The sequence below is a fragment of the Ahaetulla prasina genome, chromosome 7 (genome assembly GCF_028640845.1).
Source record: "Ahaetulla prasina isolate Xishuangbanna chromosome 7, ASM2864084v1, whole genome shotgun sequence".
Lineage (NCBI taxonomy): Eukaryota > Metazoa > Chordata > Lepidosauria > Squamata > Colubridae > Ahaetulla > Ahaetulla prasina.
The window spans coordinates 92,141,918-92,168,766 of NC_080545.1; the positions used below are offsets into that span (position 1 = coordinate 92,141,918).

At 43.7% G+C, this 26,849-nt stretch overlaps 1 protein-coding gene across 1 annotated transcript in view; it reads left to right on the plus strand.

Moving 5' to 3' along the window:
* The window catches only part of ST8SIA1 (ST8 alpha-N-acetyl-neuraminide alpha-2,8-sialyltransferase 1), an 80,877-nt gene that overhangs the window by 7,373 nt on the left and 46,655 nt on the right, over positions 1–26,849 (plus strand). The window contains exon 2 of the mRNA XM_058191621.1: positions 10,616–10,760. Coding sequence (XP_058047604.1) covers positions 10,616–10,760 — 145 coding nt within the window. The remainder of the gene's footprint in view (positions 1–10,615; positions 10,761–26,849) is intronic.

Sequence of the window (26,849 nt, forward strand, 5' to 3'; positions counted from 1 at the left end):
AAACAATAGGTTCACCTAATGACCACACATTCACTTAACATGCTGTGTCTCGCCCGCTCCCCCTGCCGCAGCCGGGCCCCTCTTATCTCCTGCCGGACGCTGATAGTTCGGAAGAATGTCCTGGCATGCCTCCAGGCCCCAGCCGTGGCACCATGCCCGGACAGGCGGAGCAAGACGAAGGGCCTGATGTGCCTTCAGCCCCCAGTCCTGGCACCATGCCCAGGCAAACGGAGCAACTAAACCCCTCCCCCACAGCATGTGAGCCTGAAGAATGTGAAGCCAGTCATGAGCTAGGATTGCCAACAGCTGGAGGCTGGAGAGATCCTCGCTTCCGGAGAGTTGAGAGGCGACGTCAGCAAAAGGAAGGGAGGGGCAGGCCTGGATAAGTGCTGAGTCATGGAGCCACACCCCATGGCCTATATAAAGGATCTGCTTTCTGCCATTCTCTGAGTCAGGCAAAGTCTAACTTGGATTGCTGAAGTCACTTCCTGGTCTCCTGCCTGCCTTGAGAACTCTGATAGGACTTTGGCAGAGCTGCAGAGGCACGCTTGATACGGACTTCCCCAACCCGGCCGTCAGCGGAGGAGTGGGACACGACATAACAACTGCTGCAAAAATGCTCATCACATAGTGACATGCTTTAAAATTGTGATGACTTATGACCATTAATTGCCAGGCTCAGTCACTGTGTTGCAATTCAAGGATTGAGCAAGATACCCAAGATGGATCTTGACAGTCTTGAACACTGGGCCCTATCTAACAAAATGAAATTCAGTGTAGAGAAAAGTAAAGTCTTACACTTAGGCAAGAAAAAACACAAGTACACATATAGCCTTGGGAAAACCAGGCTTAATAGCAGTAACTGCGAGAAAGATCTTGGAGTCTTATTGGACAACCAATTAAATATGAGCCAACAGTGTGCAGCGACAGCCAAAAAAAACCAATGCAATCCTACACACTGCATTAACAGAGGGATCAAGATCAAGTGAGGTACTAATACCACTCTAAAGCTTTACTAAGACCACACCTAGAGTACTGCATCCTCTTCCCACCCCCCCACCCCCCCACAAACTCCCTTAAGAAGTTGGTTGAGCTAAAAGAATCAGTAGGTTCAAAGTCAGCCTGCCAGCTTCTGTTCCATGGTCACCAACCAATGGTCCATGGACCACTGGTGGTCTGTGAGAAAATTTTGGTGGTCCGCAGAAAAATTATTTGCATTTTTTATGTTGCACTAAATACTATTTATCTTTTTTAAAAAATCATATTAGTGGTCCGTGGGATTTAAAATTAGGAATTTAGTGGTCCCTGAGGTCCAAAAGGTTGGTGACCCCTGTTCTGTTCCTAAGACGTGCTAGAACTCAGTCTCCCTGCTTCTAAATTAGCTAATTAATCCCTGTACAAAACTGGCTCTTCAGTTTAAATTGTGAAGTGAAGCAGGTTGTTAAATAGAAAGCTGGCTGGACATTCAAAAGAATTGGGTGGTTCGTGACTAGTTGGGACTATGGAAATTGTGAGAGGGATAAAGGAAGACTTGGATATGAATTTGAGAGAAGGTTGAAGATTATGTAAAGACTCGGCTTTGGAAAAGGCTGTAATGCCGGGGAAGATGGAAGAAAATTAAAAAAGAAAGGAAAAGGACAACTAGCATCCTGGTGGATGGATTTGAGTTATGATGGTGATGTGTGTCCACCATAGAGAGACATGAAAGACCAGGTTAGGGTGGATCATCTTGGAGAATATCTATGTGGTCACTAGGAGTCGAAAATGACTTGAGTGGGTCAAGTGAAGGTAAAGATTAGGGATGGCAGTGGCAAAGTTTGTCTTTTGCTGGGGAAATTGGACTTAGCAGGAGAAGGAAATGAGTTTGTGATTCAAAGAACAAAAGAGCTTTTTCAACGGGAAATAAAACAGATCGGACAATGTGTTGAGTTGGGCTCCCTCTGGAGAAATCTGTACTCGATTGGAACGGTTCATTAAGACAGGCTGGCGAGTCCTTGCATGCCCCTAATGTTTGTTGCCATCCAAGTAAAAAAGAAAAGAAAAGAGGAAACTTAACACACACACACACACACACACACACACACACACACACACACCATTGAATTATGCAAGACATCAAAGAATTGTTGAGCTGAGTAGGGATAGACGTTATGAAAATGGAATCGTGTTAGCCAAGAAAATATTTTTTAGAATTAATTTTTATTAAGTCAATGTTCTACAGTTTAAAAGCAATTCGAATTTGGGGACGGGGGAGAGAACGAAATTAAAGCAAAGGGCTAAGTAAATAAGGCAGGAAGGGTGAAGACAGAGTTAACATGGTTCCTACACATCATTTGTTCTGTGAATGTTGATAAAATGTAATCACAGCAACTGTGTGTCAGTGATAAAGACATCCTTCAGCTCCGTTGGCACCAGAACTGCAAAATGTCATGGAAAACTTCCTCTTTAAGATACTTTCAAAATAGAATCTTTAATTGCTCTCTTCTCCTTCTCAAAATATCTTCTTCTTCTTCTCCTTCTCCTTCTCCCTCTTCTTTCTTCTTCTTTTCCTTCTCCTTCTCCTCCTCCTCCTCCTCCTCCTCCTCTTCCTCCTCCTTCTCCCTCTTCTTTCTTCTCCTCCTCCTCCTCTTCCTCCTCCTCCTCCTCCCTCTTCTTTCTTGTTCTCCTCCTCTTCCTCCTCCTCCTCCTCCCTCTTCTTTCTTCTTCTCCTCCTCCTCCTCCTCCTCCTCCTCCTTGTTTCTTCCTCTTCCCTCCCCTCCTCCTCCCCGTTTTCCCTCCCTGTTTCCTTCTGTTTCCTGCTTCTCCTCCCAAATTTCCATTTTGGCTGAAAATTTCCCTGTGCAGTCAAGCATGTTCAGGCCAAGCCCTGGCAGAAATAATATACCTGAAATTTTCCTTTGCTGCAAACTATGGGGTTGGGGATGCTGAAGAAACACTCAAGAAAACACTGAAAAGCTATCTGATGCCAGAGGAAATGAGCTGCTATCCTTTTCTTTTAATTCTTTTAATTGGATAGCAGCATCCAAAACCTTTAATAGAGGCATGCCATCAATTAAGAAGGAAGAAATAGAAAATAAAAGAGGTCTTTGTAAGGACACCATAGGACTAACTTAATAATTTAAGTGATTCACTTAACAACTGTGGCAATAATGGTCGTAAAATGGGGCAAAACTCACTTAACAAATGTTTCACTTAGGAACAGGAATTTTGGGGGTCAATTGTGGTCGTAAGTTGAGGACTACATGTATTGTGTTTTTATCTTTTTTTATTGTTTGTTTTGTTTTTATTGCTTGCAAGCCACCCAGAGTCGCTGTGAGCAAGTAGGCGGCTACATAAATTTTCTGAATCAATAAACAGCTCCCTTTTGATAAAATGAAAAGAAAATTTCCCTGGTTAATGCTAAATTATGGCACCTTTGCATTTCTTAAATCCAAGAAATGATTTTAAATAAAATCATTTAAAAAGCTGAACTTGGTGAAAATTAGGCAGATATGGTACGGGAAGGAAATGGGTTCTCTTAGTCAAATTTGATGGCATGCATTTGATGCAATTTTCTGGGACGTCCTTACGCACCGTCCATAACACTATTGTTGTTTCCATTGATTTTATAAATTTTGTTGCAGGTTATTTAGCGACCACAATTACGACTGGCAATTTAGTGTGTGCGCTAAGTGAAACTGCTCCTGTGCTTAGCATCTTACTTCAGCTTTCAGCTTTCTTTACAGGAACTGAAGAAGTTGCAAATGCGAGGATGGGTCCCACGCTGTCTTTTTCATCACTGTCAAAACTGCAAGCAGTTACTAAACAAGAACTACCTGTACAGGTAGCGCTTGACTTACAACAGTTTATTTAGTGACTGTTCAAAGTTACGACAGCGCTGAAAAAAGGGACATGACAGTTTTCCACATTTACGACCATTACAGCATCCCCATGGTCGTGTTGTGACCCAGACCCAAGCAGGTAGTAATAAACTGTGGAAAAACAAACTTTAGTCGAACAGCTGGGAACTACTTCATTCCCAGCGTCGTTCAACTCAAAGTAAAACTAATGCCTCCCAACACAAATTCCTCAGTTATCTCACAAACCTTAGTCCAATTAGGCAAACTGCCAAAGGCCCTTCCTGGCAAACGTCCAGAAGCCACAAAAACAAAGACGTACACGTAGCAGAAGATGCAGCTACAACATTGTTTTCTGGCAAAGCTGAAACACCAGCCAAAGCTGGTCTGTTTTAAGCCTTATGGGAGGGGCCAATCATCTCTTGGCCCTACTCCTGAGTCGTCCTCTCTGCTTGAGCTGCTCTTGCCTTCTGGCAGCTCTTCTCATGCATGCATTAGGAACAGGTTCCTCCTGTTCCTCTGCCTCACTACTGTCAGTCTCTGGAGGCTCCGGAGTCCGCACCTCCCTTCCCGATGGCCCTGGCCTCACCTCAGCCTCACCTCTGTCCGTTGCCAGCTTTGTAGGTTGCTGACAGACCACAACAGGTCATGTGATCAAAATTCAGACACTTGGCAACTGACTTTTGTGACCTTCTGACAATCAAAGTCAATGGGGAAGCCAGATTCACTGAACAACTGTGTTTCTAACTTAACAGCTGCAGTGATTCACTTAACAACTGTGGCAAGAAAGACCGTAAAACGGGGCAGAATTCACTTAATAGATGTTTCACTTAACAACAGAAATTTTGGGCTCAGTTGTGGTCATAAGTCAAGGACATGGTAATTCTCAAGCTGGTTACCAATTTTGCAGTTAAAAGTGTTGTCCTTGATATGCTTTCAAAGCTGAAAATTAGATTTAGGTTTCTACAGAGAGGCGTGAGTGCATAGCTGCTCTTATAAAGGCATCCATGCATGTTTGCGCATACAAAAACAAATATGCACAGAGAGGAGGGTCCTGGAGAGGAAGGCCTTGTCGGCTCCTCCCCATCACTCTCAGAGTCATCCTCCTCCATGAGGACAGGCTCGGGGGCCGGAGTCACAACAGAGCTGTTGCTAACTGTGAAACATGGTTTTCTATTCTCCTCTACCCTTTCCTTCTATTCTATTCTATTCTATTCTATTCTATTCTATTCTATTCTATTCTATTCTATTCTATTCTATTCTATTCTATTCTATTCTATTCTATTCTATTCTATTCTATTCTATTCTATTCTATTCTATTCTATTCTATTCTATTCTATTCTATTCTATTCTATTCTATTCTATTCTCCTCTACCCTTTCCTTCTATTCTATTCTATTCTATTCTATTCTATTCTATTCTATTCTATTCTATTCTATTCTATTCTATTCTATTCTATTCTCCTCTGCCCTTTCCTTCTATTCTATTCTATTCTATTCTATTCTATTCTATTCTATTCTATTCTATTCTATTCTCCTCTACCCTTTCCTTCTATTCTATTCTATTCTATTCTATTCTATTCTATTCTATTCTATTCTATTCTATTCTATTCTCCTCTGCCCTTTCCTTCTATTCTATTCTATTCTATTCTATTCTATTCTATTCTATTCTATTCTATTCTATTCTATTCTCTTTTCTTCTATTCTATTCTATTCTATTCTCCTCTGCCCTTTCCTTCTATTCTATTCTATTCTATTCTATTCTCCTCTACCCTTTCCTTCTATTCTATTCTATTCTATTCTATTCTATTCTCCTCTACCCTTTCCTTCTATTCTATTCTATTCTATTCTATTCTATTCTATTCTATTCTATTCTATTCTATTCTATTCTATTCTATTCTATTCTATTCCCACTTCTGGGGTCGCTCTCCCAAGCTCTGTTTTCGCTAGCAGAGCGCTTGGGCCAATACAAGCGGCTGCCACACAAGTGACGTCAGGCTGGCCATGCCCATCCTGGCCACGCCCCCCCGACGTTAAACCCAACCCTGATGCGGCTCAATGAAATCGAGTTTGACACCCCTGGACTAGAGTAATGCAGAGGGTTCCCACATACCAGGGATGGGTGCGAAAACAAGAGGCAGCACAAGTAATAAACAAAATCTACAACTGTGCAGAGATGCACAGAGATGAACTCAAAGATAAAAGTGAATCAAGGTACTATGAGGTCTGGAGTAAATTCTACGAATGGCTTGAGAGGAGGAAAAATGCCAAAAACAAGAGATAACGAGTGTCCGGAAATGTATATATCAATGTATATTGTACTTGTGAGAGTATAACAGATTTATAAAATATGTATATAATTGTAGGAGTAGTAGTAATATACTTGATACATAAGGAATTAGGAGATATGCAAATTTGTATATAGACTGAGGAATATATAATATAGTAACTTCAACTTGACATAAATGTTAGAAACCAGAGATGTGGAGCAAAGTCCATTGTTTTTGTTTGTTTTTAAATCTAATAACATTTTCCAAAAAAAAAAAAAAAAAAGGCAGCATATCCTGGAACTGGATCAAAGAGCTTTAGGGTGGTCACTAAATCAGTATATATCCATCAGGATTAGCCTAGTATAGCCAGTTTACTCTGGCCAAGATTCAGTCTGTATGGTGAAAACAAACACAGGTAGTTCTTGACTTGACAATCAGTTCATTTAACTACCATTCGAAGTTACAGCGGCAGTGAGCCATTTTCACACTTAACGACCATTGCATCATCCCCACGGCCATGTGATATAATTCAGGCGCTTGGCAGCTGACTCCTATTTATGAGGGTTGCAGCGTCTTGGGATCATGTGATCGCCCTTCTGTAACCTCCTGACAAGCAAAGTCAAGGGGGGGGGGGAAAGCCAGATTCATTTAACGACCGTGTTTACTTAACAAGTGCAGTGATTCCATTAACAATTGGGGCAAGAAAGGTCATAAAAGGGGGCAAAACTGACTTAACGAATGTTTCATTTAGCAGCAGAAATTTTGGGCTTAATTGTGACCGTAAATTGAGGACTACCTAGAACAGGGGTCTGCAAACTTGTGTTGTGACCCAGGTTCCTGGACCCGAACTCCTGGACTCGGATGATTCAGAAAGTGAGGGAGAAGACCTGGCAAGCCCTGCTTCTCTTGAGCCCTTTCCCTCCCTGGCACCCACTCAAAGGGAGGAGGAGGGGCCAGCAAGGCCTGATTCTCTCGAGCCTTCTTCTGATTTGGCAGCGCCCCAAGAACAGTTTTGGAGTGATGCAAGACTGCGCAGGCGTGACTGGCGCGCGCAGCAGAAGCAGTGTTGGGATAAAGCCAAGTCATAATTGTCATGCAGTGACATCTGCAGAGACTATAAATAGGAGGCGGGACTTCCTGGTTTTTTGTCTTGGACAAAGCAATGAATTTGCGCGGGCAAACTGTATCAATGGAGGGAAGAATATATTCGTGAGTAATTCTGGCCTTATCTATAATTTCCTCGTTATCTCCAGAAACTTGGCAGGCCCGTGGGTAGACGTGGCCAGGACATATATCTATGTAAATAAAAGGAGAAAAGGAGGCCTCTGACTGACTCTTTGCTGGGAGTATTGGGGGGAGGGAAACAGAACAACTTGGCTCCTATAATACTTGTGGTCTTCAACTCCCAGAGTTCCTCAGCCAGCTTTGCTGGCTGAGGAACTCTGGGAGTTGAAATCCACAAGTCTTAAAGGAGCCAAGTTTGCAGACTCCTGACCTAGAATGAGCTGAACTTTGGCTAGATTATTCTATGTCATTCTTGGGCTAAACCTGATTAATGCCTTTGCTTAATATCTCTCTTTCAACATCCCCATCAAAGGAGTATCGCAGCCTCCCAAGGTGGTGTCAGAAAATTCTTCCTGATGTCCATTTTGGTTAAATCTGCTGTTGCTTATCCTGTTTTCTGGAATCATTCTGAACAATTCTGCCCTGTCTTTTAATGACAGCCCTTCACATATTTGAAAACAGCTACCCTGTCTCCTAGCAAACTTCCCATCTCTAGGCTAAGCACACCCAGTGCATTCAACTATTTGTTGTACATTTTTTGCTGCAGGCCCCTGATCCTCTGAAATGTTCTCTTTTATCTGTGTTCAGGTTGAAGTCCTGTCAAAATGCAGTGGCCATAATTAATAGAATAGAATAGAATAGAATAGAATAGAATAGAATAGAATAGAATAGAATAGAATAGAATAGAATAGAATAGAACAGAATTTTTTAGAATAGAATTGGATGCAATTGCATAGGCACAGCCTAACCAGCATAAAAAAGGGAGAAATTATGAGTTATATTTATCTGTAAGGAATTACAGGGTTAGAAAAGGGATTTAATACTACCCTATCGTTACCGTACCTCTAGTCCCAGAGAAAGGTTTCTCTGGAAACCTTTGATTGGACCCTGTTGGAAATTTCTTGGAATTGGAAATACCTTTATTCTAAGCTACCACGGCTGGTATATGCAGTAAATATTTGGCTAAGCAGAAAGAGGGGAATAAATAAATTGCTATTGGCAATCCTCAGAATATATAAGGAGTTTTGACTTTTAATTATGGAGGTAAAATTTAAACAAGGCTACCTTAGCTTAGGGAACTTTCACAGCAGAAGTTTGTGTGTGTGAGTGTGAAAGGGGGGAGGGAGAGAGAGAGAGAGAGAGGAATCCAAAATTCTATGTACAGCTTGCGGAATTCTAGGCAATCCAACTATTAACTAATCTACAACTGTGCTCAGACTGTGAATCTGGGGATCTATTGCATAGCTTCATTCATACCTTATGAATAGCTACATTCATAACTTATTTATTAAATACATCTGGTTTTGCACAACACCTCAAGGGTAAACCAGATCTGTACAAAACACTAACCCATAAAAATACACCAACTTTTGCACGCTCAAATGCACTTAATCATTCCTTGACACAGTTACATGAATCTAAATACTATCTTTGCAGGATTCAGACGCAGGAAGGGCATCTTGACTCCACTAAGAGTCAATCCCATTGAAATCACTGGGTCTGTCTTTCAGGAAATGCTGTTGAGAGCATAAATCAGCATTAGTTTATTATTAGCTTATTTATTAACTGATTTATTGATTTATTTATTGATTCAGCATTACAAGGTTGGATCATTTTGCAATTCTCCCCTCCTTTCCCCTAAGTCCATGTGATCCAAATTTCTGCTTGTGAATCTTCTTCTTCTGTATTATTTTCATGATCTCCAGGTGCTTAGATGCAATCCATTTTTAGCAAACATATGACGCTAAGAAGGCTTAGAAGCAAAAAGAAAGAAGGGAAGGATTTATCAGCTGCATGATGAATTACTCATCCCATTAGTCACAGATGTCAGGAACTGTCCAAGGTCTTTGGAGGCATCTCTTCCAAGTTGCTTAGAGTTCCAGGGCCCAACCTCTGGAATTATTTTAGATCGGAACAGAATGAGTGCCAAGCAGTTCTCCTTTTGTGTTTCTATTTCAAAGCAGGGTCACCTTTATTTACCAGAAGGTTTCAGCTTCATAACTCTCAAAATGGAGACTAGCTGTTGCCCAGTCCTTTAACAGGAAGTGAGCCCATCTGGCCAGGAAGAAGAGACAGATGGAAGCTAAGAACGGTGTAGGGCAGGAGTGTCCAATCTTAGCAACTTGTGGACTTCAACTCCCAGAATTCCGTTCTTCTTGGACTCCGGAAGTATAAAGCAGATGCTGCGGTTATAAGATCCATACGTAGCTGGGCAATGTTGGGCAGCTAAAGACAATCTCAAGATTGCAGGAATCTAGAAACCTTTAGATCACCATTTCTCAATTTTAGCAATTTTAAGATGGGTGGACGTCAGCTCCCATCTTAAACCAGCATGCTGGTTGGGGAATTCTGGGAGCTAAGGTCCACAGATCTTAAAGGTGCTGAGGTTGAGAAACACTATTTTACCGATGAAGGAGAGTATTTGTAGCTCAGGGTTGAAATGAGTGGTCCTCGGCGCTCTCTGAATTTGGTTGATTCCTTGTAGACATTTCATGCTAAAACTGATGATGTTACCTAGTTTGGGTAATGAAACATCTGCAAGAAAACAACCAAGGACCCCTCAAACACTGCTTTAGATGACAAAATGGGACCGTCTGCTGTGACCCGCTCTCACAGAGAGGGACTTCTCAGGGTGCCAATGTCGGCTGGCGGCCCCCAGGGGAAGGTCCTTCTCTGTGGGGGCTCCCACACTCTGGAACGAGCTTCCCCCGGGTTTACGCCAAATACCTGACCTTCGGACCTTCCGCCGCGAACTGAAGACACATCTTTTCATTCGCGTGGGGCTGGCTTAAATTTTATTGATTTTAAATTTTCTATTATTAATTTTAAGGGGTTTTAGTTTTATATATTTTAAAGTTTTTTAGGTCAATTATAAAATAAGTTTTTTAATTTGTATTTTAATTGTATATTGTATTGTCTGTTTTTACTTTTGGCTGTACACCGCCCTGAGTCCTTCGGGAGAAGGGCGGTATAAAAATCGAATAAATAATAATAATAATAAAAAAAAAAAACAGAGGCAGAAGTAACTTGTCATACTGCTCTGGAAGGATGGATTAGTTTTAGTGTCCACAGACTATCCTATAAAAAGACCATATCTGGGTATTGGTCCTACCACCAGTTTTCGGTGGAGAATTTGCCTGATTTTGCCCTGGAAAGCTTACAAATGCCTCTTACCATAATATCTACCATGGTCGTTTTAACCTTCTCTCCTTCCTCTTTTCTATTAGGAAACTTCTCAAAGATTGTTGCGATCCGAGCCACCTCTTTGCAATGACGAAACAAAATTCGCCAGTGGGGAAGAGCATCTGGTACGATGGCGAATTTCTGTACTACTTCACAATTGACAACGAAACCTTCTCACTCTTTCCAAAGGTTAGTAACCTGGGTTACTCTTGTGGTAGAAGGTCAGTTTTGCTTTTCCCAATATGCTCTGCGAACATGTAACGATAGCTTGCTGAACACATCACTGTTGTCAGGACTGCACATCATAGCTTAATTTAGTTGCTGAGCATTAAATTAGATTAGATCAGGGGTCTCCAACCTTGGCCACTTTAAGACTTGTGGATTTCAACTCCCAGAATTCCTCAGCCAGCACGACCCCTGGATTAGATTAACAGAGTTGGAAAGGACCTTGGAGGTCATCTAGTACAACCCCCCTCCCACCTAAGCAGGAGGCTCTGCACCATTTCTGACAAATGGCAGCCCAGTCTCTCCTTGAAAGCCTCCAGTGATGAAGCTCCCACAACTTCCGAAGGCAAATTCTGTTCCGTTGGTTGATTGTTCTCACTGTCAGAAAATTTCTCCTTATTTCTAGGTTGAACCTCATCTTGATGCAGTTTCCATCCATTATTCCTTGTCTGGCTTTCAGGTGGCTTGGAAAATAGCTTGACCGACCCCCCCCCCATCTGTGGCAGAGTAATTATGAGTAAATCATAACTGGTATCGCACTGTACTTAATAAATCATCCACATTGGATGGTTTCAAACCGAACCAAGTGTCAGGCTTCAAAAACCAAGAGAGACATGCTGTTTTTCTTCTAAGTGGTTTTTTTTATTGTTCCTTACCTACAGACAAAAATTATTGCCAAACTAAAGCGAACTACTGATAGCTAAATCTGGCCCTAGATTCTGCCTCGATTTACCTTCCCAATTAAGTAACCGACTTGGAAGATCATTAAAACCACTTTATTAGGGTACCCCAGGGGTGCTATTCAGCAGGTTCTGACAGGTTCTGGCGAACCTGTAGTGGAAATTTTGAGTAGTTTGGAGAACTGGCAAATACCACCTCTGGCTGGCCCCAGAGTGGGGTGGGAATGGGGATTTTGCTATATCCTTCTCCCTGGAGTGGGGAGGGAATGGAGATTTTGCAGGATCCTTCCCCTGCCACACCTACCAAGCCACGCCCACAGAACCTGTAGTAAAACAAATTTGAATTCCACCATATGAGGTACCCTGATAAAATGAGACCTCTCTATGAAAAAGGAGAGAGAGACACACCGGAGCCCTATGTTTCACTCCTTTTTATAGTTAACACAACAACAAAAAATTGCCTCTGGTGGATCAGACTGCTGTTATTAACACAGCTGCTTGCAATTACTGCAGGTTCAAGTCCCACCAGGCCCAAGGTTGACTCAGCCTTCCATCCTTTATAAGGTAGGTAAAATGAGGACCCAGATTGTTGGGGGCAATAAGTTGACTTTGTATATAATATACAAATGGATGAAGACTATTGCTTAACACTGTGTAAGCCGCCCTGAGTCTTCGGAGAAGGGCGGGATATAAATGCAAATAAAAAAAAATTGCAAGAGGAAAGTTGATTGGACAGGGTAAAAGTAACCTCCCCTTTGCATAGAAAATCAATTACATGTAGTCAAACATGTTACATACTTGCAATCCATAAAATCACACATGCTCATTGAAATGAGGTCTGGCGGAAGGGGAGTAAATTGCGAGGAAAAAGGTTGTTTGGAGTTCACGAAAGAGATAAACCAGGGGCCCAGTTTGTGCTAACAAACTTTTTCTTATTTGGAGACAAGACTCCAGCCTGTTTTATCAAATTAGGAATGCTCAAAGCTAATAAACCTGGACATCATTTTAAAAGAGAGAAAATAAATCAAATTAAAATACAAAGTAAATATGTTCGTTAGCAATTTACAAAATCCATGACATTACTTATACTATTAAAGATAGTGTTCTTACCGTATTTTTCGGACTATAAGATGCACATTAGCTTTAGAGGAGGAAAACAAGGGGAAAAAAATATCTGCCTCTGCCCCTCAGCATTCATCCGGTATTCATCTGGCTAGCATCCTTGCAGCAAACAGCCTGGTCAGCTTCAGCATGTTGTCGCAGCCCCAGCACGTGGCTCATCAGGGCTCTGCTCCATTGCGCCCAGCACCAGTCAACTGAGCTGAGCTGCTGCTGCTGCCAGGAAACATTGAAGTCTTTGATGCTGAGCAGCTGATTGGCTGTTGAATTTGCATCCCAGAATACTGCCGATCAGCTGTTCTATACTGCCGATCAGCTGTTCTATACTGCCGATCAGCTGTTCTATACTGCCGATCAGCCGTTCAAAGGCAAACAGGTGGCGGCGACAGACGGCAGCGATTCCCGCCGCCTAGAACAACTGATCGGCACCACATCAACTGCCCTCCCCCTCCACCGCAATATTCGCTCTATAAGACACACCATCATTTCCACCCACTTTTTGTAGGGGGGGGGAGTGCGCCTTATAGTCTGAAAAACATGGTATACTATTCACTACTTACTGTCAGGCCTGGAAACCATATTAGACTTTAGGTTTCCAGACGCTGCCACATTTTTCCCCTGAGGGGAAGAAGGGGGGCTGAGGGGTATGGGAACATTCTTCAAGCGGTCAAGGTCGGATGGGGTTCACATCTGCAGGAAGAGTGGCAAGAAGATATTCGAATGGACTGGGAGAACGTGGGACCATGTGACCATCAAAGGGGTCAGGGGGGTGGGACTCTTGGGGTTTGTATAACTGGGAAAAGAATCCGGAACTTCAGTTTTGGAATTGCACTCATCGTGTGCCAGTCTCCTCATGCTAGTAAAGAACTCTGGAAAAGAAATGTCTCTGAGTTCCTTTTACGCAGAAGAGGTATTTCTGGAACCTTGACACTTACACTGTTAAAGATACTTAATACCACTACTCACTACTTATACTATTAAAGATAAACTGTCAGAACTTCTAAGGAAGAGCCTTCTCAACTCCCTTGCTCTCAACCAACTATCTAAATTTCACTGTTTTGTTCTCCCTGGAATGCAGCCCTTCACTTTTGGGAATCCAGACTACATTCTACGACACCCATATCAGTAAATAAATACAGGTAGTTTTCCACTTATGACCACAGTTGAGCCCAAAATTTCTCTTGCTAAGCAAGGCAGGTGAGTTGTGCCCCATTTTACGATCTTTTTTTTTTTTTGCCATGGTTGTTAAGTAAATCACCGCTGTTGTTAAGTGAGTCATGCAGTCATTAAAGCACAACTGGCTTCTCCCATTGACTTTGCTTGTCAGAAACTCCCCAGAAAAGTTGCGGATGACAATCCCATCGTAACAGAATGTGCTGGTTGCCCAGCTCCTGAATAAATGTCTCACTTAAGAACAGAAATTTTGGGCTCAAGTGTGGTCATCAGTCAAGGACCACCTGTACTTACCCTTTTGAAGTTATACTACTTGCCTGTTAGTTAGCTCCGTAGTCTGCACTGGCTTCCTGTGGTTTTCCGGGTGCGCTTCAAGATTTTGGCTACCACCTTTAAAGCGCTCCATGGCTTAGGACCCAGGTACTTACGAGACCGCCTGCTGTTACCCTTTGCCTCCCACCGACCCGTACGCTCTCACAGAGAGGGTCTCCTCAGGGTGCCATCCGCCAAACAGTGTCGGCTGGCGGCCCCCAGGAGTAGGGCCTTCTCTGGGGGCAGCGACGCTCTGAAACGAACTTCCCCCTGGCCTACGTCAAGTGCCTGATCTTCGGACCTTCCGTCGTGAGCTAAAAACACACTTATTCATTCAAGCGGGACTGGCATAATAGTGTTGAATTTTAATTTGGGGTTTTGTTAATATTTTTAAAAATTTTAAATCTAAATTTTTAATTATCAGCCTTTTATAATCTGCTATGTTTTAAATGTTGGTTTTAATTGTATATATCTTGTGTTTTATTTTTGGCTGTACACCGCCCTGAGTCCTTTGGGAGAAGGGCGGTATAAAAATTTAATAAATAAATAAATAAATAAATAAAGATGGGCTGGTGCTATTACTGTCATACCGTAGATCGGGGGTGTCAAACTCAATTTCATTGTGGGCTGCATCAGGGTTGTGTTTGACCTCAGGGGGCGTGGCCTGGCTGAGGTGGGTGGGTGCATGGCCAGCTTGATGTCCGAGGCACCTGTGGTGGCCTGAGCACTCTGCCAGCAAAACTGGGCTCCCAAGCTCTGTTTTCAGCTGCGGCCCTCCCAAGCTCCATTTTTGCTGGCAGAGGCACCACGGCAGGTCCTTTGCTGTTTCTAGGGCAGCCCCGTGGGCCAGATCTAAGCACCCCATGGGCCAGATTTGGTCCCCAGGCCTTGAGTTTGACACCCTGCCGTAGATGGTTGCTAGAATAAAAGTTATCAAAGCATGAAAACATTTAAGTGTAAGTAAATGGACAAGGAGCCATTTACTGATTACAAAAAGATGGAAGAATGATGGTCTCCTGTAGATAGCGAGCATGCACACAAAGGAAGCACCCAAACGCACACACAAATTCCCTTCTACCCTCCATCTTTTGTTCCCAATGAGTAACTGACCACATCGTTTTGCCACATTCAGCTGACTGTGTAGGGTTAATCATCCACAGCAATAAGACGCTAGGAAGGACTCTACCAAGTTGTGATTAATAATGAGTGATTCATGACTGTGTTCTCACAAGGTCAGCACAATACTGTTTCAGAATCCTGAGTGCTGTTGTGGTTATTTTCCTTAAGTGGAAAATATGGGAAAAAATATCCAGGTTATGTGAGGTTTCACGGGACCATGAGAAATTGCTGCTTTCCCTTTTAGAGAAGGCTAAAATTTTGTCAGCCCCATGGTGTAGGCCAGGGGTCTGCAAACTTAGCTCTTTTAAGACTTGTGGACTTCAACTCCCAGAGTTCCTCAGCCAGTTTTGCTCTGGGAGTTGAAGTCCACAAGTCTTAAAAGAGCCAAGTTTTTAGACTCCTGGTGTAGGCCAAACCAAGAAATCCACTCCAACAGAAGGCTAAAATTTTGTTAATATTGACTATAGCCGTGATGGTGAACCTATGGCACACGTGCCAGAAGTGGCACGCAGAGCCATCTTTCCCGGCACGCGGAGCTATCACCCGTTGCTCTTCCGGGTTCTGGTGCGCTGGCCAGCTAGTTTTTCAGAGCATGGGCGTGTCGGAAACCGGAAGAGCAGCCGCCCATTGTGCATGCGCGCTCCAGGAAGATGATCTTGTTTCCAGCCTGCTCATGCCTGTCTGCCACTTGGTCTGGTTTCTGGTGTGCATTGCATGCATGAAGACCAGCAGTGGCAAGAGCAACGGGTGCACATGCCCAAAGACACAGAGAGGAGATCCCGGCAGTCGCTTCCTAGGGGAGCAGAACTGTTGGCCAGGAAAAGTGGTCCGTCCCCGCCCAAGTGGCCCCAGGCGGTCTGGAGCACATGGCCAGCTCAGGTGTCCCAGAAGAGCCAGGCGACCTCCACACAGCTCCCCCCACTTCTGCGAAGGAAGCACCACCACTTCCCGGCCATGCGCTGTCTCCAGCCTTCCTCCTGCACAGCCCCGCAGCCCCAGAAGAGCAGCAACAGAAGGAAGAATGACTGGCCAGCTCTTCACACTGCTGGTTTTTGGCACGGCCCATCAGATGACCCCCGTTTAAGAGAAGGGTTGGGAATCCTTGTGCGCCTGGCCGCCGCCTCTTATTTACCATCTCTTTCCCTCCGCCTAATTTGGTGTGAGTCTGAAGTGGTCCATGGGGTGGGAGGGAGAGGAAGCAAGGCCCCCAAAACACAGCAGCAGCAGAGGGAAGGGGAGGAGCGACCGGCCGGCTCAGGTGCACGGGGCAGCAGGGCGGGGAGGGAGGGAAGCCCCAGCCCACCCATCCTCATCATCACCGTCCCCTGGCCCCCGGCGACGACGTCTGTTGTGCTGCTGCTTTTAGCTGGGATGCTAGAGCAGCCAGGAGAAGGAGAAGTGAATGGCCTGCTGCCCCTGTGGCCTCCTCCTCCTCCTCCTTCCAGCCTCGCTGTCAAACCTTGGGGTTTGCCTTACCGGGGGTGGGGGGGAAGGTCCTGGTGGTGGTAGGAACATCCATGGTGCCAGCGACTGCAGCCAAGCTCAGGAGAAGCCCCGTTGGAGTGCCGATCAGCTGTGTGCATGACAGGACGGAAGGCTGAGTCAATCTTGAGCTGCTGAGAATCAAACTGCTGGCAGTTGGCAGAATTTGCCTGCAGTACTGTATTCCAACCACTGTGCTGCCACCACTATAATAACAATCGTTCAAGTCTAACTGTGCTTTCCCCGTTAGGCTCATGTGAATTAGGGAGTTGTCTGCCTGACAATTTGCACATGCCTTTTTTGTTTTTGTTTTGGATTTAAACTATATGTTTCTCCTTGTCACTTTAATCACTGATCTTAGCTTGTCTCTGTCAAGGCCATCTTCCTTACTCTCTGCACATTCCCATGGTCGAGTTCCTTTCTTTCATGCTGTTATTATTACTGCTATTTAGTCCTCTTCCCTCTTCTTGTGACATAATTGGCCAGAAAGAGGAGAGTAAAAAAGCACATCCCTTTGCCAGTTCAGTTTAAGGTGTGTGGGTGGACACAAGTAGACAATAAAAAACATTCTTATACTTGGAGAAATATAGACATTTGTAGTGTCCTTGACAAATGGGAGGCTAGCAGTTTGTTTGTCTGTCAAGGTTCCAGAAAAACCTCTTCTGCATAAAGAAAACTCAGAAGCCATTGTCTTTCAGAGTTCTTTACTAGCATGAGGAAACTGGCACACAATGAGTGAAATTCCAAAACTGAACTTCCAGATTCTTTTCCCAGTTATACAAACCCCAAGAGTCCCACCCCCCTGACCCCTTTGATGGTCACATGGTCCCACGTTCTCCCAGTTCATTCGAATATCTTCTCGCCACTCTTCCTGCAGATGTGAACACCATCCGACCTTGACCGCCTGAAGAATGTTACCATACCCCTCAGCCCCCCTTCTTCCCCTCAGGGGAAAAATGTGGCAGCGTCTGGAAACCTAAAGTCTAGTATGGTTTCCAGGCCTGACATTGTCCATGAGCCTTATATGGCCACAGCTCTTATGTGTCTTATCTTTGGGTGATTCACAGCAGCAGAGATAAGAATATAAACAATAATAATACTTAAATAAGTAGACAGCCCCCCCCATAACCTTAAAATAACACTCTCAATATATTAAAAACATCACTATCACTATGCTCCAACCTCACTGTGTCAAGGCTCCAACTGACGACTAATGTACCTAAGCAAATCAGATCTCTGAGACTTGGCTCTTTCTCAAAAGTCTTCTTTAATGAGTACATCATATCAGCACAGCTTCAATGGGAAAGCCGAGTCTAAAGTTTTCCCGTGGTTTCAGTTTAATTAAACTAGGAAATAACCCCATCCCCAAGTGTCACAGGTCACGTTGGCCAATTGGGTTAATTGGCGGGCTCTTCGGGCACTCTTTCCCCAACCTTATCGGTTGCTAGTAGAGACGACCTTGGTTCTCAGGAGAAAACTCTTTGTTGTGTCTAGTAATGCATTCTAACCTCCTTCCCTCTCTGTGTGGCAACTGGGGAACAGAAAGATGGCTGCGGCCAGGTTCAGTTCAAATTTCACACTCTTTCCCAATATCTGGGAGAAAATAACTCATTTATTTATTTGTTCAGTTTATTTATTCAGCTTCTAGAGCTGCCCATCTCACATTCATCTCAACTCCTGTCTGCGAAAGAAGACCACCTGGTAGAACTCAGGTTGATGCTATATCTTCTTTGTTGTGGCACCTGTCTTTTGGAACAAGATTTGGAGGGTCTCAACTCTGTAGGCCAGAGCTGTCCAAACTTGGCCCCTTGAGAAGTGGTGGACTTCAACTCTCAGAATTCCTCAGCCAGCATGAGCGATAACTATGAGCAAGATTTTTGGCAAAAAATTAAAAATTGGCGAGAGGGAATTACCCAACTAAAAATGGAATTTAAATTCTATTTATTAGGAATAATTAACCCAAAAATAGACAAATCTTTGCAATACCTAATACTTCATATATTAACGGCAGCAAGGATCGCTGTCGCCTATGGATGGAAACAAAACGATGTTCCAGGAGAGGAAATAATAATCCAAAAAATCTTAGTGTGCAGAAATGGACAGAGATGACACTAGAAATTAAGGAAAAGGAAGAGTCGGAATACTACAAAGTGTGGAAAAACGAAATCAAAATAATAAATTGGAATGTTAACCTAATTAAGTTAAAATTAGGAACCACTGAATTGTGTTTACCGGATAAGGATGGATTGGTAAATAGATACCAAGCATGTAGAGAATCGATTGAATAAGAACAGAGAATATATATTTATGTTGGTATGCAAGCTGTAAAATAATATATCATGTAATGTTACAGTATGTCTGTTATGTGTTTTTGTTTTTTGTTGTATTTTTCTTTATTTTGTTTTTAAAAGTTGAAAGTTTAATAAAAATTATTTTTTTTTTAAAAAAAGATTGCAGGTTGACCTCAGCTGTGTTATATTGCAGTGTATTTTTGTGGTGTTTATGTTCCCGAACTATAGTGTTTGAAGCTATTCAAGAGTTGCCAGTTTGTAAATTGGGCAGTTGGATAAATTGTAGAAAGGAAGAAAGCAAACACGGTAGGAGGGTGGAGTAGGTTTGAATGTCACGAATGTCAATATAAGCAATTGGGTTCTGTGAACTAGTCATAAATCAGGCGTAATTCAATGCTCTTACGTTGTGCATATGGTTCTTTTTTTTTTTTGTAGAAGGTACCAAAAAACAGACCCAGATGCAGTAGAATGGCCGTGTCATTCAGCGGGTTGGATTAGAAGACCTCTAAGGTCCCTTCCAACTCAGTGATTCTGTTATTCTCTTGGTCTTCCATTTCTCACAGGTCTGATTACATGATATAGTATGGAATCCTTTTACTCTTGAAAGTCTTATTTGCAGTGGCTTTCGAATGGAATTTATTATTTTTCTAGCTCCCTTTCCTTATTTCATTTTCTAAAATGAAAAAGTAGATTAAGGCTGTTGAAACCTGCAGTTGTCAAATAACACCCATCCATACACCATCCCACTGTAAGTGGGTATTTGCGGGAAGATAAGTATTGCTTTCCAAAATTGGCCAGAACAACTCTTATTTTGATAAGATCTCAAATGATGCAGTACATTTTTCAAATAGCCATAGCTTTATTAACTCTAATGCTTGGTATATTTCTTCCTGGATAAAGAACCTTCCTGAAAAATTATGTCTGCCGTTGCGGTCAGGTTGATTTTCAACCTGCTTTTAAAGTCAGGATCACTTCACTTGATCCCAGCACAGCATCCCATCATTCATTCATTCATTCATTCATTCATTCATTCATTCATTCATTCATTTTGTCAAATACATATTAAATAATATATATATAAGTATTGGCATGAATTGAATACGCAAAATGAATACAATTAAAGGGAACATTAGTAGGCACGCTGGTGCTCTTATGCACGCCCCTTACAGACCTCTTAGGAATGGGGTGCGGTCAACAGTAGACAGTCTTAGGTTGAAAGTTTTGGGGGTTTGGAGAAGAAACCACAGAGTCCGGTAATGCATTCCAGGCATTAACAACTCTGTTACTGAAGTCATATTTTCTGCAATCGAGATTGGAGCAGTTCACATTAAGTTTGAATCTATTGTGTGCTCGTGTATTGTTCTGGTTGAAGCTGAATTAGTCATTGATAGGAAGGACATTGTAGCAGATGATTTTATGAGCTATGCTCAGGTCATACCGAAGGTGGCGTAGTTCTAAATTTTCTAAACCCAGAATTTCAAGCCTGGTGGCATAAGGTATTTTGTTGCGAGCAGAGGAATGGAGGACTCTTCTCGTGAAATATTTCTGGACGCTTTCAATTGTATTAATGTCCGATATGCAGTGCCAATATCATGTCTCTATAGAGACCACAACAAAACTGAGTCATTGCCAACTTGACTGCACGTAATCGGGCTTAATATGTCAACTTAATCTAAACTTTTGAAGGAAGGGAAGACTTCGGGGAGATGTTACAGTGCCACTAAGCAGCTTTCCAGCCAAGAGAAATCGTGAGTTTCTCTTGATTCAAAATTGAAATTGCGTCTGTATCATGAAGCTGAGAGCAGCATCCTTCGGGGCTAAATCTATCCAACAGTCAGCAAATGATCCCGCATGGAGTTGTTACAAAGACATGCAAGAACCGATATCCATCCTTAACATGTCCCCAGTTATACAATTAGTCCTCGATTCAGAACAGTTCATCTAGTGACCATCAGGAGTTACAATATCACTGGGAAAAAAAATGACTTATGGCCCTTTTTCACACTTACGACCATTGCAACGTCCTCATGGTCGCAGGACCATGACTGGCAACCGGTTCATACTTACGACGGTTGCAGAGTCCCCAGATCGTGTGATCCTGCTTTTGCGACCTTCTGACAAGCAAAGTCAATAGGGAAGCCAGATTCACTTAACAACCGAGTTATGAACTTAACAACTGCAGTGATTCACTTAAAAACTGTGGCAAGGAAAGTCGTAAAACGGGGCAAAACTCACTTAACAAATGTCTCATTTAGCAACAAGTTTTGGGCTCAATTATGGTCGTAAGTCGAGGACTATTACCTGTACCCTCTAATACCCTCTGGTGGCGCAACAGGCTAATGCAGCCTATTATTAACAGCAACTGCTTGCAATATTGCAGGTTCAAGTCCCACCAGGCCCAAGGTTGACTCAGCCTTCCATCCTTTATAAGGTAGGTAAAATGAGGACCCAGATTGTTCGGGGCAATAAAGTTGACTTTGTATATAGTATACAAATGGATGAAGACTATTGCTTGACATAGTGTAAGCCGCCCTGAATCTTCGGAGAAGGGCGGGATATAAATGCAAAAAAAAATACAAAAATACAGCCCTCTCATTTTTTTAATGCTGTCACTTGTAAGTACCTTTTGTGATGTCTGTCGTAACTTTAAAGGACCACTAAGTAACCAGTTGTAATTCAAAACCTACTGTCTATGGCAGAGGTTCCCAATCTTTTTCGCCCGCGGCTCCCCCGGAAATCCGACCTGCAACTGCGCATGCGCACCAGACGCGCCCGCGGCTCCCCGGAAATCTGACCTGCAACTGCGCATGCGCACCAGACGCCCCAGAAATGGCGCATCAGCGCCGGACCCAGCGGGCGCAGATATTCCGCGGCGCCCCCATGACGATAGCGCGGCTCCCTGGGGAGCCGCGGCTCACAGTTTGGGAATCACTGGTCTATGGGGTTTCTCAGTCATCCAGGTCATCTCAAAGGTGTATTAAAAAAAAAACAAAAAAACAAAAGCAACTGGACTGTTCTTTCCTTGAGGAAGATGTTTTGCTTCTCATCCAAGAAGCTTATCAGTTCTACCATCAGAACTGGGGGCTATGGAGTCCTCACAGGATTTGGGGTGGGGAGGATCATATTTCTTTACAGTCATCCAGTCGTTAGCACTCTCCCTGAGAGCTCTTGAGGCCACTTGGGGGTTTATCTGTGCCCTCATTTCATATTCTGGATAATGAGGACCATTGGTTTGAAAGAGGTAAAGGTAAAGGTTCCCCTTGCACATATGTGCTAGACTCTAGGGGGCGGTGCTCATCTCCGTTTCAAAGCCGAAGAGACAGCGCTGTCCGAAGACGTCTCCGTGGTCATGTGGCCAGCATGACTAAAGGCCAAAAGCGCACAGAACGCTGTTACCTTCCCACCAAAGATGGTCCCTATTTTTCTACTTGCATTTTTTACGTGCTTTCGAACTGCTAGGTTGGCAGAAGCTGGGACAAGTCACGGGAGCTCACCCCGTTACGCGACACTCGGGATTTGAACCGCTGAACTGCCAACCATTCGATCGACAAGCTCCGCGTCTTAGCCACTGAGCCACCACATCCCTGAAGGAGGGGTAAAAGAGGCTATTTATGTTAATACTGAGCGGCCCTCTCTACAGAGGGGGAGGAATAAAGCACCTCCTGTCTACAACACAATCCTTTCAGCAGTTCCAAGAAGGCTCCACCCCCATCTGCAACCTGATTCAGGTGAGCCTGAGGCGACTGATAAAACCCCAAGTAGCCCCAGAGCTCTCAGGGAGAGTGCTAATGACCAGATGACTGCCAAGAAATAGGATACTTCCAACTCTCCCTCCATCCTCTCAGAGCTAATCCCTCCATAGCCCCCCACCCTCCTGCCAGAACTGATAAAGCTTCTTGGATGAGAAGTGAAATCATCATCATCTTCTTCTTTTTCTTCTTCTCCTTCTCCTCCTCCCTCTTCTTTCTTCTTCTTCTCCTCTTCCTCCTCCTCCTCCTCCTTCTCCTTTTTCTTCTTCTTTCTCTTCTTCTTCTTCTTCTTCCTCCTCCTCCTCCTCCTCCTCCCCTCCTCCTCCTCCTCCTCCTCCTCCTCCTCCCCCTCCCCCTCCTCCTCCTCCTTCTTCTTCTTCTTCTTCTTCTTCTCCTCCTTCTTCTTCTTCTCCTTCCTCCTCCTCCTCCTCCTCCTCCTCCTCCTTCTTCTTCCTCCTCCTCCTCCTCCTCCTCCTCCTCCTCCTCCTCCTCCTCCTCCTCTTCTTCTTCTTCTCCTTCTCCTTTTCCTCCTCTTCTTCCTCCTCCTCCTCCTCCTCCTCCTCCTCCTCCTCCTCCTCCTCCTCCTCCTTCTTCTTCTTCTTCTTCTTCTTCTTCTTCTTCTTCTTCTTCTTCTTCTTCTTCTTCTTCCTCCCCTCCTCCTCCTCCTCCTCCTCCTCCTCCAGGCTATAATAAAACACTCCGCTATTATTATTTTTTTTTACCGAGAAAACCAGTTGGATAGAAAATATAAAATGATAGACGATATAGTGCCAGATGATGGTCCCTCTGGTCCGATGGCATGCCACATACTGCTGGAGACAACTATGGATCTTTCAGAGAATTAATGGTGTTTACAATGTGGCTAGACTGCAAGCCTTTGGGATAACATTGGTGACGTTACCAGACAGGGGGGGGGAATCTGAAGCTACAAAAAAATTGCAGTAGGAACAAGAAATGTAAGAAGCATGAAGACAAAAAAAGCTCAACAAAACGAAAGATGAAATGATTATAAATGGACACACCTAAGAGTCAGCAACAACTTAGGGGTTATAACTTAGGCGTACATAAGAGCACAAAAGTGCCTACCGTTCCTGTCCTATTGTTCCCTTTCGTTATATCAAATTAATATAGTTGTTGCATACTTTTGCTTATATTTTTATGATGTGTTGTTGTTTTATATCAATGTTTACGTATACTGTTGTGACAAAATAAAATAAAAAATAAAAAAACTTGATAGTCCATAATCAATTATGTGATGCCAGAAAATAGATTAATTCCGTTAATCAGTTAAATACAGGTAGCCCTCGACTTACAATTGACCCCAAATCCTGTGTTGCTAAGCGAGACAATTGTTGAGTGAGTTTTCCCTCATTTTACAACCTTTCTTGCCACAGTTGTTAAGTAAACCACTGCAGTTGTTCAGTTAGTAACCCGGGTGTTAAGTGAATCTGGCTTCCCTTTGACTTTGCTGGTCAGAAGGTCGCAGAAGGGGATCACATGACCCCAGGACACTACAATTGTCATGAAGATGATCCAGTTGTCAGTTGTTTACATTTTGATCACCTCACTGTCAGGGTTCCAAGGAACACCCCCAACGAAATAAAGCTCTGAGGCTTGAGGTTCCTCAAAGTTCCAATTTATTGGAGATGTCATGTTGGCACAGCTGGGAAAACCCGAAACTGAAAGCTTCCAGGTTTTCCACACCCAGCTGACAGTTCACAGCCCTGCCCCCACACCCACAAGTTCATCAGATTGTCCAATCAGCTCTTCACACTCAATTGGATACAGTCTTTAGGCAATCTCCATCAGACGCAGGATGTCCTTGAATACGGAATGTTGTTATGACTAACTTTCTACCGCTCCAACAACAACCCCCTCCCAACATCCCCACCTAAAATATGTGGCAGTTTACAAGCAAAAAGAAAATTGCCTTCCGAAACTGACACTCACCGTGGGGATGCTGCAAGAGTGAAAAATGTTCATAAGTCACTTTTTTCACTTCCGTTGCAACTTTGAACGGTCACTAAATGAATGGTTATAAGTCGAAGACTACCTGTATTTAGTTGGAATATGACTGTGGTACGGTACAGGACTTGCACTTTCTCTAATCCAATGTTTCTCAAACTTAGCAACTTTAAGACAGGTGGACTTCATCTCCCAGAATTCCCCAACCGGCTAATTTCTAATCATCATTTTAAAATGTATGCCTTTTTTCATACAGGAAATCTTAAGCATCTAAAAAGAAAGGATTTTGAATTCCTGCACTTATGCCCCCTTATAAAAAGGATGTTGAGACTCTAGAAAGAGTGCAGAGAAGAGCAACAAAGATGATTAGGGGACTGGAGGCTAAAACATATGAAAAACGGTTGCAGGAACTGGATATGTCTAGTTTAACAAAAAGAAGGACTAGGGGGGACATGATAGCAGTGTTCCAATATCTCAGGGGTTGCCACAAAGAAGAGGGAGTTGGGCTGTTCTCCAAAGCACCTGAGGGTAGAACAAGAAGCAATGGGTGGAAACTGATCAAGGAAAGAAGCAACTTAGAACTAAGGAGAAATTTCCTGACAGTTAGAACAATTAATAAGTGGAACGACTTGCCTTCAGAAGTTGTGAATGCTCCAACACTGGAAATTTTTAAGAAAATGTTGGATAACCATCTGACTGAGATGGTGTAGGGTTTCCTGCCTGGGCAGGGGGTTGGACTAGAAGGCCTCCAAGGTCCCTTCCAACTCTGATGTTATGTTATGTTATGACTAAAGGCCAAAAGCGCACAGAACGCTGTTACCTTCCCACCAAAGATGGTCCCTATTTTTCTACTTGCATTTTTTACGTGCTTTCGAACTGCTAGGTTGGCAGAAGCTGGGACAAGTCACGGGAGCTCACCCCGTTACGCGACACTCGGGATTTGAACCGCTGAACTGCCAACCATTCGATCGACAAGCTCCGCGTCTTAGCCACTGAGCCACCACATCCCTGAAGGAGGGGTAAAAGAGGCTATTTATGTTAATACTGAGCGGCCCTCTCTACAGAGGGGGAGGAATAAAGCACCTCCTGTCTACAACACAATCCTTTCAGCAGTTCCAAGAAGGCTCCACCCCCATCTGCAACCTGATTCAGGTGAGCCTGAGGCGACTGATAAAACCCCAAGTAGCCCCAGAGCTCTCAGGGAGAGTGCTAATGACCAGATGACTGCCAAGAAATAGGATACTTCCAACTCTCCCTCCATCCTCTCAGAGCTAATCCCTCCATAGCCCCCCACCCTCCTGCCAGAACTGATAAAGCTTCTTGGATGAGAAGTGAAATCATCATCATCTTCTTCTTTTTCTTCTTCTCCTTCTCCTCCTCCCTCTTCTTTCTTCTTCTTCTCCTCTTCCTCCTCCTCCTCCTCCTTCTCCTTTTTCTTCTTCTTTCTCTTCTTCTTCTTCTTCTTCCTCCTCCTCCTCCTCCTCCTCCTCCTCCTGCTCCTCCTCCTCCTCGTCCTCCTCCTCCTCCTCCTCCTCCTCCTCCTCCTCCTCTTCTTCTTCTTCTTCTTCTTCTTCTTCTTCTTCTTCTTCTTCTTCTTCTTCTTCTTCTTCTTCTTCTCCTTCCTCCTCCTCCTCCTCCTCCTCCTCCTCCTCCTCCTCCTCCTCCTCCTCCTCCTCCTCCTTCTTCTTCCTCCTCCTCCTCCTCCTCCTCCTCCTCCTCCTCCTCTTCTTCTTCTTCTCCTTCTCCTTCTCCTTCTCCTTCTCCTTCTCCTCCTCCTCCTCCTCCTCCTTCTCTCCTCCGCCTCCTCCTCCTCCTCCTCCTCCTCCTCCTTCTTCTTCTTCTTCTTCTTCTTCTTCTTCTTCTTCTTCTTCCTCCCCTCCTCCTCCTCCTCCTCCTCCTCCTCCAGGCTATAATAAAACACTCCGCTATTATTATTTTTTTTTACCGAGAAAACCAGTTGGATAGAAAATATAAAATGATAGACGATATAGTGCCAGATGATGGTCCCTCTGGTCCGATGGCATGCCACATACTGCTGGAGACAACTATGGATCTTTCAGAGAATTAATGGTGTTTACAATGTGGCTAGACTGCAAGCCTTTGGGATAACATTGGTGACGTTACCAGACAGGGGGGGGGAAATCTGAAGCTACAAAAAAATTG